This window comes from Bufo gargarizans, chromosome 4, assembly GCF_014858855.1.
Source record: "Bufo gargarizans isolate SCDJY-AF-19 chromosome 4, ASM1485885v1, whole genome shotgun sequence".
Classification (NCBI taxonomy): Eukaryota; Metazoa; Chordata; class Amphibia; order Anura; family Bufonidae; genus Bufo; species Bufo gargarizans.
The window spans coordinates 23,051,311-23,069,400 of NC_058083.1; the positions used below are offsets into that span (position 1 = coordinate 23,051,311).

The 18,090-nt window shown below is 43.2% G+C and overlaps 1 protein-coding gene across 1 annotated transcript in view; it reads left to right on the forward strand.

Annotated features, from left to right (window-relative positions):
• The window catches only part of NBAS (NBAS subunit of NRZ tethering complex), a 678,694-nt gene that overhangs the window by 530,873 nt on the left and 129,731 nt on the right, over nucleotides 1–18,090 (forward strand). The window contains 1 exon segment of the mRNA XM_044291127.1: nucleotides 14,250–14,445. Coding sequence (XP_044147062.1) covers nucleotides 14,250–14,445 — 196 coding nt within the window.

An 18,090-nucleotide genomic window follows, 5' to 3' on the forward strand; every position in this document is an offset into this window, starting at 1 on the left:
TTGCGTTGGTGTGAATTTGGGACTTAGTTTCTACTTTGGAGAAACCATTTGTAGGCCTCGTTCATTTGTAGGCTGTTCTGGTTACTTCACTTCATCGCTGGATCCCCATTGATGGCAATAAGGTCCGGCAGTGTCCCGGACGATTTCCGGCATAAATGCCGGGTTTTCCCCGGTGCCTCCACATCGGCACTCACAGGAGGGTGTCCTGCCCCCAGGACAGGAAACAACGCAGAAGCGCATGATTTAAAAGGCCTCCTTCCCTTACCTATTCAGTCGTTGCTTCCTGTCCTCGGGATACGTGGAAGCTCTCCTGGAGTGCCAGGAATGGTTTATTCTCGCCCAGCCTTGTTTTTTCCCCCCCACACATCGTGGGAGGACTGGAGCAGGGAACGGGAACCCCAGGGACGTACTTCCTCCCTTACCCATTCCTAGGCATAAGCCCTGCGCGCAGGCAGCCCAGGGCGATACTCCCAGGTAAGATTGCGCGGGATCTTGGCATTCTGATGTCACCAGGCGAGATTCTACTTGGGCAAGAGAATCTCGCGCTCATGCATTTCTGGTGGCGCAGCATACAGGGAGATTTAAACAGGGTGAGAGTTCCCCCGTCAGAGACTACCCTTCACCGCCAGCAGCCATGCTTGCCCCAGTGGACGTGGACGCAAGAAAACCTGGAGATGCCGCTACCTCTGCCCTCAGCCCGGTAAGCCTCCTCCCCAGTGGGGAAATATTGTGTATGCTAGACTAGGTTTCAATCCTAGGTACCTTTAGAATTATGCAAACAGTCTCGGTTTGCTTATTTTCACGTGGGAACTGTGGTGTTTGTCCCAGTGCTTTCACCCCTGGTGTAGGTGATGGTCAAATAATGTTTTTTCTTTGGTCCTACAATCCTTTCTTTTTTAAATTCTTAGGGCCCAGAGACCATGACACCTAAGTCGGCCGGTGGAGATATGGGGACGCAAAAAGTGCACCATCTGTAGGAAGTCTTTTTCCTCCACAACAAAATGTCCAAAATGAACCGAAAATTTGGTCACAGAAGAGTCACCATCCTTCCTTGATTCCATAAGAGCTATAATAAAGGAAGAGGTAAATAAGCCTGTGGACTCTAAAATTGCATCACAATTCCCACGTTCATCCACGTCTCACAGATCCTTAGCCTCTGATGTGGTGTTTGATCTAGATGAAGGGGAACTAATATCTGATCCGGACTCTGACTCCTAAGATGACGGCTCAGGAAAACCATTGTTTCTCCCTGAGGAAACTGACGGTCTTCTAAAGACTATAAGTGCCACTATGAACATTGAGGAGGAAAAAGAAATCTACTCTGTTCAAGATCGAATGTTCCAGGGGCTGGGAGAGAGAAAGAGAAGGGTCTTCCCTATTCATAACAACATAACAACATAAAATCCTTGGCACCTTCCGGCAGTGGAGCAGCACATAGGACAAGACTCAGCCATCGTTTTTCAAGTTGTTCAAGTTCCTCAAATAGCGGCACCAGTTTGAAAAAGGCCGTGTTGGCCGAAATGTCACAACTTAGCCGCATAAAAAAAAAAATCAAGAAGATTTACTTGTGTCACTGGAGTAATGTTGAGCTAAACATAAAATCCCTGATATCCAAAGAATGGAGGGATCCTGAAAGAAGAACAGCTGTGACAAATTCCATTAAAAGGAAATATCTGGGACAGATATCAGATCTCTGGGACAAAACGACCTCTTTGCCGTTCGAGGGCATGGGTCTCTTACGAGATCCCATGGACAAGATATCTGAAAATTTATTTAAAAAGGCCTGGGAGACAAATACGGCTTCTACCTGCATAGCCAGAACTCTGTCCATCTGGTTAAATCAATTGGAACAGCACTTAGCAGCTGGTACCCCAAGGGAGGAGATCCTTGCCTCCCTATCTATTTAAAAAAAAGGCATACATTTTTTTGGCAGATGCATCTGCGGACTTAGTTAAATTCTCTGTTAGGTCAGCTGCTCTGTCTAATGCAGCTTATCGAGCAATCTGGCTGCATACATGGTCAGGTAAGGCTGGATCCAAAAAACGTCTTTGCTCGATCCCCTGTGAAGGAGATTGATTAATTGGCTCAGGGTAAGGCCTCATGCACACGACCACGGCGGCTCGGATGCGGACCCATTCACTTCAATGGGGCCGCAAAAGATAGACAGCACTCCGTGCGCTGTCCGCATCCGTGGCTCCGTTCCGTGGCACCGCAAAAAAAAAAATAACATGTCCTATTCTTGTCCGCGCTTTGCGGACAAGAATAGGCATTTATATTGCCGGTGCCCGTTCCGTTCCGCAAATTGGAAGTCAACACGGGCGGCTTCCGTTTTTTGCGTATCCGCGGTTTGCAGACCGCAAAAAACAGCACGGTCGTGTGCATGAGGCCTTAGATGATATCCTGGAAAAAGCCTCGGATAAGAAAAATGGATTTCGCGTTGAGAATCGTTATTTTCACCAAAGACGATCCTTTCAGAATCAGAAAAAAAAAACTAACGAGTCTGGATCAGAAGAAAAAAGAAGGTCTAAGAAAGTGGCAACCTTCTAAAGGCAGGGGAAGAGGATTCCTATTCAATCCTGAAAACTCCTCCCATCCCAATAAATGACGCCATAAGCTATGTCGGGGGCAGGCTAGTTTTTTTCACCTTGGCCTGGGAAGAAATAGGGCTTTCTCGTGGGTGGTATCTACTCTAAGAGAAGGCCTAAAAATAGTTTTTATCCCCTCCCCGGATCAATTTTTCATAAACGGGAAGCTTCCTCAAAAAGAATTAGTCTTGTCTAGAAATAGAGATCTCTTCTCTTATAAACAAAAAAGTGCTCCATCTAGTCCCAGTAGATCAATACGGAAAAGGTTTCTATTCTCCGTTATTTCTGGTACAGAAACCAAGCGGAGCCTTCCGTTTGATAGTAAATTTAAAATCTCTGAACAGATTCATCGTTTACTTAAAAATTCAAGATGTTAACGATAAAATCCACCATCAACTTACTCCCCCAGGATTGTTTCATGGTGACTTTGGACCTCCAGGATGCCATGTTCCTATATGCCAAAGTCATCAGAAGTATTTAAGAATCGCCGTCTTTCTAGGGGACCAGTTATGCCATTTCCAGTTCAGAGCTCTCCCATTCGGACTCTTCGGCTCCAAGAATATTTTCAAAAGTCATGTCAGAGGTCACAAAATATCTACAACTGAAGGGGATTCTGATTGTACCATATCTAGACTATTTCCTGATCGCTTCACCCTCGGAGGAAATTGTATGATCCCACCTCTCTCAAGTGCAAACATGCTTTACCACCCTGGGGTGGATTATAAACTTCAAGAAATTAGACCTATTTCCAGACCAAAGAAAGCTTTTCCTGGGAGTACTTTTAGATTCTCATCTTCTAATGTCCTTTTTACCCCTAGAAAAACAGAACAATCTATTGGTTCTGCAGCCAAAGGACCTCCTCCATCAGAAACATTATGACCATCCTAGGCTTTCTGACGGCTACAATCCCCTCGGTCAGATGGGATCAGAGTCACACAAGGATCTTTCAGGCCTTCCTCTTATTTTCTTGAAGTCCTTAATGTGGAGGAGAATAGACAAGAACTTGCAGACAGGAGTCTATAGGCGTCCGGAAAATCGGATGATCGTGACAACAGACGCCAGCTGCTCAGGATGGGGAGGTTATATAGAATGAAGTGTAGTTCAGGGCAGATTGGGAGAAGATATGTTACATGCTTCCTCCAATCTGAAATAACTTTCAGCCATCTACAAAGTCACCGTCTCCCTTCATACTCCACTAAAAGTGTTATCAGACAACACCACGGCAGTTGCCTACCTTAACAAGCAGGCAGGGACCAGGAGCCATTCCCTAGGGGCAGTGTCTCGGGACATTTTTCATTGGGCAGAAAATAATCTCTTTTCCTTAACAGCAGTCAATGTGAAAGGAGAGAACAATGTATTAGCCGACTTCATCAGCCACTGGTCATTGAAAGAAGGAGAATGGTCCCTGAATCTTCAAATTTTTCAGCAGATCTGCAAAAAATGTGCAGTCCAAGATCTAGATCTGTTTGCCACAAGGGACAACAGGCAGACCAAGAAATTTTACTCCCTCTCCCAACAGGACCAGCATTTATGGGTAGATCCGCTATCCCAGCCATGGCCGAAAGCTCTTTATGCTTTTCCTCCGTTCAATTTGATGCTAAGAACTCTTATAAGATAAGATAAGATGCATTTATTGTCACTGTACAATACAATGTAATACAATGTACAATACAATGAAATGTTGTTTGGAGAAATCCTAGATGCCATGGACAGGGGAACGAGAACTGACATTTAAACTAAAGCATTACACTAGAAAAAAACTAACCATTGCACTAGAAGGCATTACTATTCACAGTTCACAGCATATACAGGTCATTCTCAAAAAATTAGCATATTGTGATAAAGTTCATTATTTTCTGTAATGTACTGATAAACATTAGACTTTCATATATTTTAGATTCATTACACACCAACTGAAGTAGTTCAAGCCTTTTATTGTTTTAATATTGATGATTTTGGCATACAGCTCATGAAAACCCAAATTTCCTATCTCAAAAAATTAGCATATTTCATCCGACCAATAAAAGAAAAGTGTTTTTAATACAAAAAAAGTCAACCTTCAAATAATTATGTTCAGTTATGCACTCAATACTTGGTCGGGAATCCTTTTGCAGAAATGACTGCTTCAATGTGGCGTGGCATGGAGGCAATCAGCCTGTGGCACTGCTGAGGTGTTATGGAGGCCCAGGATGCTTCCATAGCGGCCTTAAGCTCATCCAGAGTGTTGGGTCTTGCGTCTCTCAACTTTCTCTTCCCAATATCCCACAGATTCTCTATGGGGTTCAGGTCAGGAGAGTTGGCAGGCCAATTGAGCACAGTAATACCATGGTCAGTAAACCATTTACCAGTGGTTTTGGCACTGTGAGCAGGTGCCAGGTCGTGCTGAAAAATGAAATCTTCATCTCCATAAAGCTTTTCAGCAGATGGAAGCATGAAGTGCTCCAAAATCTCCTGATAGCTAGCTGCATTGACCCTGCTCTTGATAAAACACAGTGGACCAACACCAGCAGCTGACATGGCACCACAGACCATCACTGACTGTGGGTACTTGACACTGGACTTCAGGCATTTTGGCATTTCCCTCTCCCCAGTCTTCCTCCAGACTCTGGCACCTTGATATCCGAATGACATGCAAAATTTGCTTTCATCCGAAAAAAGTACTTTGGACCACTGAGCAACAGTCTAGTGCTGCTTCTCTGTAGCCCAGGTCAGCCGCTTCTGCCGCTGTTTCTGGGGAATGCGCCACCTGTAGCCCATTTCCTGCACACGCCTGTACACGGGGGCTCTGGATGTTTCTACTCCAGACTCAGTCCACTGCTTCCGCAGGTCCCCCAAGGTCTGGAATCGGTCCTTCTCCACAATCTTCCTCAGGGTCCGGTCACCTCTTCTCGTTGTGCAGCGTTTTCTGCCACACTTTTTCCTTCCCACAGACTTCCCACTGAGGTGCCTTGATACAGCACTCTGGGAACAGCCTATTCGTTCAGAAATTTCTTTCTGTGTCTTACCCTCTTGCTTGAGGGTGTCAATGATGGCCTTCTGGACAGCAGTCAGGTCGGCAGTCTTACCCCTGATTGCGGTTTTGAGTAATGAACCAGGCTGGGAGTTTTTAAAAGCCTCAGGAAGCTTTTGCAGTGTTTAGAGTTAATTAGTTGATTCAGATGATTAGGTTAATAGCTCGTTTAGAGAACCTTTTCATGATATGCTAATTTTTTGATATAGGAATTTTGGGTTTTCATGAGCTGTATGCCAAAATCATCAATATTAAAACAATAAAAGGCTTGAACTACTTCAGTTGGTATGTAATGAATCTAAAATATATGAAAGTCTAATGTTTATCAGTACATTACAGAAAATAATGAACTTTATCACAATATGCTAATTTTTTGAGAAGGACCTGTATATAGCAAGAGCAAAGTAGGAAGTGCTTATGAGTATATATACACACTATGAAGGTGGAGGAAGAAGCAGCTCAAGTAATAGTCATCGCCCCTTTTTGGCCAAGGAGGTCTTGGTTCCCCTTGTTGCTCAGATTATGTGCAGGAATATTCTGGACCTTTCCATCAACCCCGGACCTTCTTCACCAAGGACCAAAATTTCATCCCAGGGTAAATCCACTCAACTTGACGGCCTGGCGGCTGAACGCCTCGCCTTAAAGAAAAAGGGGTTGACGGATGCTGTAACTTCTACGATGTTGTTGAGCTGGAAGCCTATAACGTCTAGAATTTATTTAAGAACCTGGAACGCTTTTTTGTCCTTTTCAAATAATTGCCTTTCCCCTGCCATTCCTCAGGTTCAAAGTTTTTGGATAAAGTGATTGGATAAAGGTCTCCGACCTGCAACGCTCAAGGTACAAGTCTCAGCGTTAAGTGCCTTTCTGGATGAGAAACTGGCTGACTCCTTGCTCATCAAGCATTTTTTTAAAGGGGACGACAAGAAGTTTGCCTACCTCTCATTCCATCATTTCCCCCCTGGGACCTAAACTTGGATCAAATTTATTTCAAGATGCTTACCTCCAAAACAGTTTTTTCTTGTAGCAATAACAACTGCTACAAGGGTTGGAAAAATCCTGCCGTTCTCTCTTACAGTCCTGGATGACCGCATAATTCTCAGGCATTGTCCTTCATTTCTACGTAAAGTTATCTCAAAGTTTTATTGTGAGCAAGAAGTTTCGTTATCTTCCTTCTGTCCATCTCAAACTACTCAGAGATAAAAAATTCCATAATTTGGACGTGAGAAGGAGCATGCCATCCTACCTGCACACAACCAGTAAATTTAGGCAGTCCGATCATCCCTTCCTCCAATATCAGGGTCCGAATAAAACACAAGCGGCCAGCAAATCATCCATAGCAAGGTGGATCAGAGATGTTATTGCCTTTGCTTATATGCAGAGAGATCTTCAGCCCCCTTCCGGAATAAAAGCCCATTCTACTAGAGCAGTGTCATCTTCATGGGAGGAATCTGCGTCAGTATCTCTAGACCAAATCTGCAGGGCTGCCACGTGAGCAAGCCCTATGACTTTTTTCAATCATTATAAATTGGACATTCTCAGGAACCAGGACTTGTCCTTTGGCTCCAGAATCCTTTCTGCTGTGGTCCCACCCTAATGTAAATGACTCTGTTAATCCTCCTATAAGTGCCGTTGTGGAGGCGCCCGTGAAAAGGGTTAATTACTCTTACCGGTAATTGGTTTTTCCAATAGCCTCCACAACGGCACTGGGATTTCCCTCCCTTTTTTCCTTTTTTGCCGTCTTCAAATTATGTAATTTGTTGATGTTAATATATATTTTTTCTTGCATCACTTCCGTGTCCTCTCTTATTTACTGAATAGGTAAGGGGAGGAGGCCTTTTAAATCTTGTGCTTCTGCATTGTTTCCTGTCCTGGGACAGGGACACCCTCCTGTAAGTGTCGTTGTGGAGGCTATTGGAAAAACCAATTGCCGGTAAGAGTAATTAACCCTTTCAGCCACGTGCTCAGGAGGGCTGCCAGCTCAGTCACACGTCAGCGGGATGTGGAGTGGAGCCTACACAGACATAAGATATCATGGAAAGATTCGTGCCAGTTCTGGGTTTTTGACCAGCACCTGGTTTTGGTTCACAGTCACTGTGACCAAATACTGAACGGAGAACACTGACGTGTGAATGAGGCGTATGGCCAGGAAAGGGTTACTTTGAACCTGTAAGCTACAGAGGACACTCACCAGTGTTGCACCAGCACAACATTAACTATAAACGTATTAGCCAGGTCTATCTGAGTGCAACTCAAGGGGGAAAATGGCCAATGCACACATGGCACTGCACAACTTAGTCTACTTTCACACTGGCGTTTTGGCTTTCTGCTTGTGAGATCCGTTCAGGACTCTAAGAAGAGGTCCAGAACGGATCAGTTTGCATTCTGAATGGAAAAGGATCCTCCCAGAATGCATCAGTTTGCCTCTGTTCTGCTTTGGATACGGACACCAAAACGCTGCTTGCAGTCTGATGAAACTGAGCCAAAACTCATCCGTGCTGGCACACCATGTAAGTCAATGGGGACGGATCTGTTTTCACTGACACAATAGAAAATGGATCCGTCCTCCATTGACTTTCAATGGTATTCAAAATGGATCCGTCTTGGCTGTGTTAAAAATAATACAAACGGATCCGTTCTGCACCATCTGTCCATGACGGATCCGCACAAAACGCGAGTAGCCTTACCTGCTGTAAAACAGTGTACAGAATCTTACCATTTACCTATTTTCAAATAGTCTGGTTGCATCTAGGATTTTTCTGGGTACACATTTTTGTTCCATGAAGACTGCCTTATAGCAGGGTCATTTCCGTGCAAATAATTGGACATCATGTGCCTTCTCTTTTATTCTTCCTATAATGATTTACAGTCCAACGTCAATATAATGCAATTATACTGAATACAATTCCCAGTATAAAGGAATGTTCCACTTTCATTATTCTGTGGCAGTCAATATCTATTAAGCTGTGACAGTCCACATTGATTAAGCTGTGACAGTCCACATTTATTATGCTGTGACTTTACATGTCTGTTATTCTGTAACAGTCCATGTCTGCAATGCTGTGACAACCTACATCTGTTACACTGTGACAGTCTGTATCTGTTACTCTGACTATTCACGTTTTATAATGCTGTGGTAGTCCACATCTGTTGTGCTGTGACAGTCCACGTCTATTGTATTTTTCTGTGACAGTCCACTTCTATAGTATTTTGCTGTGACAGTCCACTTTTATTGTATTTTGCTGTGACAGTCCACTTTTATTGTATTTTGCTGTGACAGTCCACTTCTATTGTATTTTGCTGTGACAGTCCACTTCTATTGTATTTTGCTGTGACAGTCCACTTCTATTGTATTTTGCTGTGACAGTCCACTTCTATGGTATTTTGCTGTGACAGTCCACTTCTATGGTATTTTGCTGTGACAATCCACTTCTATGGTATTTTGTTGTGACAGTCCACTTCTATGGTATTTTGTTGTGACAGTCCACTTCTATAGTGTTTTGCTTTGACAATCCACATCCATTATGCTATGACAGTCCATATCAGTTTTCCTTTGACAGTCCACTTCTATGGTATTTTGCTGTGACAGTCCACTTCTATGGTATTTTTCTGTGATAGTCCACTTCTATGGTATTTTGCTGTGACAGTCCACTTCTATGGTATTTTGCTGTGACAGTCCACTTCTATGCTGTGACAGTCCATGTGTGTTATGCAGTCTTATTACTATGAATCGTAGTTATACCTGAAGAATTAGGGCAGAGTTGATGGAGAGCTTCAGATCACATTAGTCTCTGGAAGGGTCAGTGCTCCGGCCACATAATGTGTAGGAATAACCTGGTGCCTGGAAGGCCATCATGAATTAATAATCACTGTGAGTTATGTCATTACTTTAGTGCTTTCATTCCCTCCATATGTCACATTGTGTTAAATATAGGGATATTACTTTCTGGCCTGATGTCTTTAGGCTATGTAAATGTATCATCCTGGAAGATTAAATCGAATTATGATAATGTGGCATTTGAATAACATTGTTTGCTGTACGTTCGCCCCGAGCACATTGAGGTGATGGAATTGCTGGATTCATCTTCTTTTGGTGGCGAAAGTGTAAAATGCCCAGGGAAACGGGGGCAAATGGCCTGTTTTTTACTTGTACTGCCTTTTGGCGAGCAAATTTTAACATTAAGGGCTTGAGGGTTGGTGCGTAATACAGGTATTTCACACCTTACAGAGGAGCTGTCACCTCTCGCTACTTGTAATGACAATACTGGAGCATCTACTCTTATGTCACTTTATTGTGCCGTTATCAATTACTAGCAGTTTGTAGTGGAGATCCGGCTGGGTATTACCTGTTGGGGCGTGTGCCTGAAGAGTCTGACACCATCCAAACATAATATGAATGCTGTAAAAATAATTTTGGTAGCCCAGCAAATACAAAAAATTTGGGCTGTTAAACCATTACATGCACTGAATCACAAACAAGTGTCTGTTCATTAAAGGGATTTTCCCCACAAAAGCTATTTATCCCCTGTCCACACGCTGACGGGCATCCTACTAGAAACTGGCTATGACAGGATCTAATGGGTGTACAAACAGGGCTTTCTTTTGGCACAATGACAACATACTAATAAACATGAATGCATTGTGGGGGTACCAATGTATGTGACAGTGCCTCTGTCAAACCCCTTGAATGCCATGGTTGCTATTGATAGCGGCATCTAAGGAGTTAAATTACTAAAATTAGAATTTTCTCCAATCCAGGCCGTTGCAGCGGGGTGTCAGCTGTATATTGCAAGTGACACCCGCTGCTGATGGCATGGACTCCGCTCTGGAGCACACACCATCACGGTTCTGTAAAAGTACTGCAATGTGTGCAAAGGCACCGGCCTGTGACCAAAATGTATATCGTGGTGCAGGAAGGAGTTTAAAAAATCCCCAGTACTTCTGGCTTGTATACGTTCAGTAAAATATGGCAGTGAAGGGTCTCTTAAAGGGGTGTCTCACTTCAGCAAATGGCATTTATCATGTAGAGAATGTTAATACCAGGCACTTACTAATGTATGGTGATTGTCCATATTGAATCCTTTGCTGGCTTCATTAATTTTTCCATCACATTATACACGGCTCGTTACCCGAGGTTACGACCACCCTGCAATGCAGCAGTGGTGGTCCTGCTTTGGACACTATAGGAAAAAAGCATCGGGCTCTTTATAATGTGATGGAAAAATGAATCCAGCCAGCAAAGGAGGCAATATGGACAATCACAATACATTAGTAAGTGCCTGGTATTAACTTTCTCTACATGATAAATGCCATTTACTGAAGTGAGACAACCCAACCCCTTAGATTACAACAGAAGTTAGCATATACGGATGCCAAAAGGACGTCATCCGTATTTTTTGCGGATCAGTGTCCGCAGACCGCAAATCACATACGTTCGTGTGAATGTAGCCTTAAAGTAAGGAAAAGGCACTTTGTGTGTTGGACTGCTTAGTGCTGCCTGTTCCCAGAGCATGCATGTGATTAAATGCTGCACACGCGGCTGAGCCCCGGTATCCTCCGCTCTATTGTATACCGCACATGCAGCGCTGGCTGTCCTTACCAGGGTAGATTGGCCGCCTCTCAGTTTTCAGGAACCACGGGAGCACATAGGAACTTAATTATTGCAGTTCAGACTGGAAAGTCATATCTGATCCCGGAACAATGTCCCCTTAGGTATCTGACGTTCAGGCACAGAAGGCTCAGGCAGTGTGGGGGCAACCGCCTCATCGTTGTATAGGTTTCCAGCAGAAGTGCGTTGTTTACTCGGGAGACTCTTGTAATCACTGAAGTGTAGCATCTGTCATACAAGATACACTTTGTGGTGACTCACAAGATTCAGCGCAGGATAGCAGCTCGCTGAATGCACCCTTTGTATTCCTGGCGTTTATGATTGTACACCAAGAGACAAACCCTGAAATATTGGGACGGTGAATCAAACTTTTGATGAATTGTGCCAAAAGGTACAGGGCAGATATCTTAAAGGGGTTCTGCAGTTTTTTCTTTCTGATGATCTATACTCTGGATAGATCATCAGCAGCTGATCGGTCCGACACCCAGTACCCCTGCCAATCAGCTGTTTGATAAAGCACCTGTTTACCGCAGGCCCAGTGACATCACAACTAGTATCACTGGCCTAGGCACGGCTAAGCTCTGATCACTTGAATGGAGGTAAGCCACACCCAAGCCAGTGACACTAGTCGTGACGTCACTGGGCCTGCGGTAAACCTCACATGGATCCAGAGATCTCCCCAATTATTGACCGATTCCCAGCCCTGCCAGCCGGAACATCTGGCTGCCGGTGTGAAAGAAGCCTTAGAAGATTATATATGTCAGTCAATGAAACTTGTAATAAATATTGTTAGTGCTTCCATTATGTTAGTTACAATTAGCCAGCTTCAGCCCTGGAAAGCACATCTCACCCTCCTCTATGGTGCTGCGTCCTGTGGTTCTACGGAGTGCGTCCTGGTGTCCCAAACGCTGAAACTTTGTGGCTGAACTTGTATTACTGGAGCTGGACAATAATCCCAGGCTAGCTGTGCCGTCTATGTTTCAGAATGCTGAGTTCCCGTAACCAAAATACATCGGACTAAAACAAAAATGTCTTGTTGGAATGAATTGCGTCAAACGTATTAAAATGCGGTCTCAATAAATGCGGCGCAAATGACTTTAGGTGTAGATTTGTGCAAAAATGTGCATCATTTTCTGGCTGTAGTATTTATAAATTTGGTATAAATCTTAAAAACAACAAATACTTTTGCAGTTTTTGACTTTTTAAAGTGGTTAAATCCCCCCGGATTTCCACTGCCTATTGGATGGCTTCCTTTGGAACACATTTTTGGTGCAACTTCAACATCAACATCCATTCCTGTTGAAGCCATGTCCCTTCTCACTCTAAAGCACACCTTCTTGTCACAAAAACCATCTAAAACACATAAGGGTCATTTATCGAGACCAGCATTTTAGACAGCTTGGTGCCGGCCTTTACACAATTTCGGTGTATTTACCGCCTGTCTAAATCTACGCCAGCTCCCTTGCTCCCATGGAAAATGATAAATGAGACGGGCTGCAGACCCACCCCGTTCCCAGGCCACGCCACTCTCTCTTTTTTAGACCTGGCATGAGCAGGAATAAGTCTCAGACTAACCTTTGCGCGGCAATCTGTTCCAGGTATATGTAAAAAATTACCGTATATCTGATAATAAATGACCCCCATAGTGTAATAGATGTGATGCAAGGCACGGCACAAATTGAGAATTCTGGCGCATTTAGGTATTAACTTTCCAGTAAATATACTCTGACACTGCTCTCTTCTTTGTGTAAAGACAGGTATTATTTATGTCTAGTTTTTTTGGGGTGTCTGGACTCGTCACCCATCGGCACAGCCCTCGGTTCCTGGGTGAATTTTTGGCTGAGGTTGCCATATTGTTTTGTAAATTAGTCGATTTTTTTTTTTTAAATAAAGATACGGCTACAAAGTAGATACTTTTGGCCTTATAGGGTGGACAACAGCCGGTTCGTGTAAGCTTCGAGCTACTGGATAAATTATGGGCTGCTGTTCTGATTGCGCAGTGGACATGGGAAAGCTGAACTGACGTTTTCATGACGGAAAGTGAAAATTGCTGTGGGGTCATGTCATCCTGGTTGTTACAATGCCTAAAAACTCCTGTCACCCACAAGACAGTGAGAACAGCCGTCACCCGGCCATCTTCAGAACCATTGCAATTTATGGGGCTGCTCACATGGCCATTTTTTCAATGGCCAGTGAATAACCGTTGTCCACAAATAGGACTTTCCACTTGTTCATCGGGGAAAACAATCGTTCATGCGGAGACCAGATCATTCTGTGTAAACACTCTGCAACCCAGAAACATTGACTCTGTATAAGGACGAGCATTGGCTCTAGTGATCCCTCCTCCCCATACTGTGGAGGAGATTGCTGCATGTAAATACAGCTTTCTTCTCCACTGACAAGCAGGCATTTGTGGAGAAGGAACACTTTTTTTTCCCGACAATCGCCTGCTCCATGAGGCCGTGTAAACCAGCCTTTTAAAGTTGTTGCAGAGTAACAGTACAAATGACCTGAAGTCCTTCATAGACCAGTGGTGGTCATAGGGTTGAATGTGGTTTACAAATGTTTAATTCAGATGAAGTTTTATGAAATGGGTTTGCTTTGCACCTACTCTTGCTCCTGTTGACCTGCAATTCTGTGACCATAAAGATGGAGGTGTAAAGTACCTGTACAACGCTTTACTGTAGGGAGATTTGCTAATGAAAATGTGCCAGAATTTTTCTGTAATTTGCACCAAAAACCACACTTATTGCACCACAATTAGGTGTTTTAGACACCTTTTTTGACTCATTCCACAAGGGGACACAGATTAGCAGGAAAGAGGCATGGCCTACTGGAAATGGCTTGACTTAATATGCAGCAGAAAAAATTGGTGCCGACAAGTCAGCCAACTAATAGGTGGTGCACCAGTTCTATCATCCAGCCTCAGCCACTGTGATAAATGAAGCACCGTTTTAGACAGTTTTTGTCAAAAATAAAAATGTGAATTTGTAAATTTCCCCTAGTATTTCTTGAATGTACATTTTCAATTGTCTTTTTCATTCTGTAGGGAGAATCTGGTCACATCTGATGACCTATTGGAGTGGTTACGGCCATTTTGTGGTGATGATTCGCTACCGGTGAAACCCAGAATCGATGTACTACAGATTATGGAACAGGCGTTTAATCTAAGCGATGAGGACAGCAGGCTGCTCGTATTTTTCAGAACACAAGCCATTTTGAAGGCTTCGTGGCCCGAAAAGAAGGTACCATGAATATTTAATCTGTATTTTTAGTTGCAGCAGCATCCTTCAGGTGCTAGAATACTGGATATGCATATTTTTTATTTTGCAATATATTATAATGTATATAAAGGTACTGTCCCTTTCATTATGCTGTATCAAGGGAAGTCTTCTGCTAGGGACCTTCTTATATGAGCCAAAAAAACAGACCCATTGAACCAGCTATTTTTTTTCCATGGTGGACCTGGTCTGTACATTTATAAGTGTGTCTACCCTAAACCCTTCTTGAATTACGTTAAAGGGGTCATTGATGGTATATTGCTAGGATATGCCATTAATGTCATAGGTGTAGGTCCCACCTCTGGGACCACTTTTACCTCCAGATCAAGGCTCCCACAAGTTAAGAGGAAAACACTGTGCTTGCTCGGCTGGCTGTCTATTTATTCCTATGGGACTTCAGAAAATAGCCAAGCGAGTGCACTCGGCTATTTTTGGTAGTCCCATAGGAGAGAAAGCCACACAAGCATGGCCACCTCTCTTGTTTATTTTCGGAACTCCCATAGTGGTGACCGGTGGTTGGATGCGCATGCTATTCCTTCGCTTGGGGGCCTGTTCTGAAGATAGGAGGTGGGACCTGCACTTATCTGACATTGATAGCATATCCTAGCGATATGCCATCAATGTCTCAGATGGGAATAACCCTTTGAGTTACAATCTTATAAGATCTGGTAAATGTATATAGTACATCTTTTTTAATATGGGAGTTTGAGTACTGGATGGCAGACAGATCTCTTCTGTCACACTATTCAGTGAAAAAATATATGTATTAGGCTCTTTCACACCTGCGTTATTGTCTTCCGGCATAGAGTTCCGTCCTCGGGGCTCTATGCCGGAAGAATCCTGATCAGGATTATCCTAATGCACTCTGAATGGAGAGAAATCCGTTCAGGATGCATCAGGATGTCTTCAGTTCCGGACCGGAACGTTTTTTGGCCGGAGAAAATACCGCAGCATGCTGCGCTTTTTGCTCCGGCCCAAAAAACTGAAGACTTGCCGCAAGGCCGCATCCGGAATGAATGCCCATTGAAAGGCATTGATCCGGATCCGGCCTTAAGCTAAACGTCGTTTCGGCGCATTGCCGGACCCGACGTTTAGCTTTTTCTGAATGGTTACCATGGCTGCCGGGACGCTAAAGTCCTGGCAGCCATGGTAAAGTGTAGCGGGGACCGGGGGAGCAGCATACTTACCATCCGTGCGGCTCCCGGGGCGCTCCAGAGTGATGTCAGGGCGCCCCAGGCGCATGGATGACGTGATCGCATGGCACGTCCTGGGTGCCATAGTAACATTGAAAGCATTTTGAAGACTGATCCGTCTTCAAATGCTTTCAGTTCACTTGCGTTTTTCCGGATCTGGCGTGTAATTCCGGCAAGTGGAGTACACGCCGGATCAGGACAGCGCAAGTGTGAAAGAGGCCTTAAACATATATATATATTAATATTATTATTATTATTATTACATGGGAGCATATGGGTGATGGATCCTTTACAAACATCCAGTGGATGACATTCGTCCGAAGTATATGCAGTATTACATTTTCTGTGTAGCAGCTGACTAGAAATGGGACTCAGACTGTCATTAGAAAAACTCCTTGTAGGGTTTATCTGGGACATTAAAACTGATGGCCCATCCTTAGGGTTAGCCATCATTATTAGTTTGGGTGGTTCTGACGCTCAGTATCTCTGCTCATCAACTCGTGAAAGAGTCCATGGCACATACAGGTGAAACTCGAAAAATTAGAATATCGTGCAAAGTTCATTTATTTTAGTAATGCAACTTAAAAGGTGAAACTAACATATGAGAAAGACTCATTACATGCAAAGCGAGATATTTCAAGCCTTTATTTGTTATAATTTGGATGATTATGGTTTACAGCTTATGAAACCCCAAAGTCACAATTTTGAGGTACCCTTTGCTCAGGGGATATGGATTAATTAGCTGACTAGAGTGTGACACTTTGAGCCTAGAATATTGAACCTTTTCACAAAATTCTAATTTTAAGATGCCTTAATGCAATTCCTTTAATTTGCATTACTGAAATAAATGATATTCAAATTTTTTGAGTTTCACCTGTATCTACCGCTACATCCCCTTCATTATTGACCTGGCACAACTCTGTACTTTTAGTAGCGACGGTGCCTGAGGTTCTTAGGCTCACAAATCTGTTGAAAGGTACCATTTATCAGATGGGTCCCTGCACTATATGTTTTGCATGTAGAACAGAAGACTTGTCTTTTTGTCTTGGAGCTTGGTCTACAAAATCTACTGGGTGTAGGTATAACAGTAGCAAATATAAATCTAACTGTAAAGAGAAGAAGATGAATGGGCAAGTCGGACATGCAACATTCTTCTCTATAGTCTTTAGAGAGTTACAGAAATAGCCAAGAGACTGTAATTCACAGTGCTGTATAGACCATAAACAAGTTCTGCCCCGTGTTTCCTTTCGTCTGGGGCTGGGCACGCAGGAACTTGGAGCATTGGAAAACCCCAGAGATGCTATGCCAAGCAGTGGTGGGTTGTCCTTCTGTATTGTGGTTTACTTCTATAACTGAACCCACAACACAATGCCAGTTCTATCAGACAAAGGACACCTATGGCTCCCAACAACTTAGAAAGAATTCCTTACGGTTCTACTGGGCTGTCCGTCATTCTGCCAGAAAAATGAATGGTCCATTGGACAAATTCTTCTGTATAATGTTACAGAATCTGCGAAAGAGGCGTGAACATAGCTTTACCGGAGCAGCATTCCCTAATCTCATAAGGATGTCGCTGTGTATTCCTGTGGATCTTGGCCCTGTCCAGGGATTTGGAACCATGGCCTTAACATTAGAAGGTGCTAAGTGCTAGGCACCAAGCCTCTATGTCTTCTAATGTATTCTATACGTAGTCTATGGGGGAAAGTTCTTTTTCGCAGCTTCTCGTGGTTTAAAAAAAAAATGAAATTATACAGACATGGTTAGCAGCCTTTTTTTTCTTCTCTGCATTGGAACATAAAATAACTATTATTATTCAAGTCCATCTTAGATTGTTCTTAATGACAGTCATTCTGGAGACTATTCTCGGTAATTAAAGCTTCATTTTCTTTTAGTACAACTGTGGATATAAGGTACATCTGTCATTCATTATCAGGGACATTTTCAGTATTTTTTTCTTTTGTTCTGAATCCGTGACGATTTCACAGCAGCAAGAAAACCATTTATGTGAAACTTTAGCGTCGGAGAGTTTTTCCACAGAGAAATAAGGATTGATATAAGTAAATATTTTTCCGGCTTTGCCGCTTTTGTTTTATTGCTTGATGGTTTTCTGCTTTTTGTTACTTTCAAAACTCAGTCGGAGGCTTCTGAGAAGAAATATTTTACATTCCGTCCCATTAGACAAAAAGATCCTACGTCTTCGTCTATCGTTCCTTTCCCATCAATAAGACAATTTCTTTTTTATCCATTGAGACATAAACCGAGAGAACAAAATGATCCTCATGCAGTAAATATACAATTAACCACAGTCTGACCTGTGCTGTAAAGGTGGAGCAGGGGCCTTCCATCATTGTGGAGACAAAAAGGTTTATAGTAATCTAATAAATGGGAATTTTAAGTTTTTGTAGTGGTAATTTAT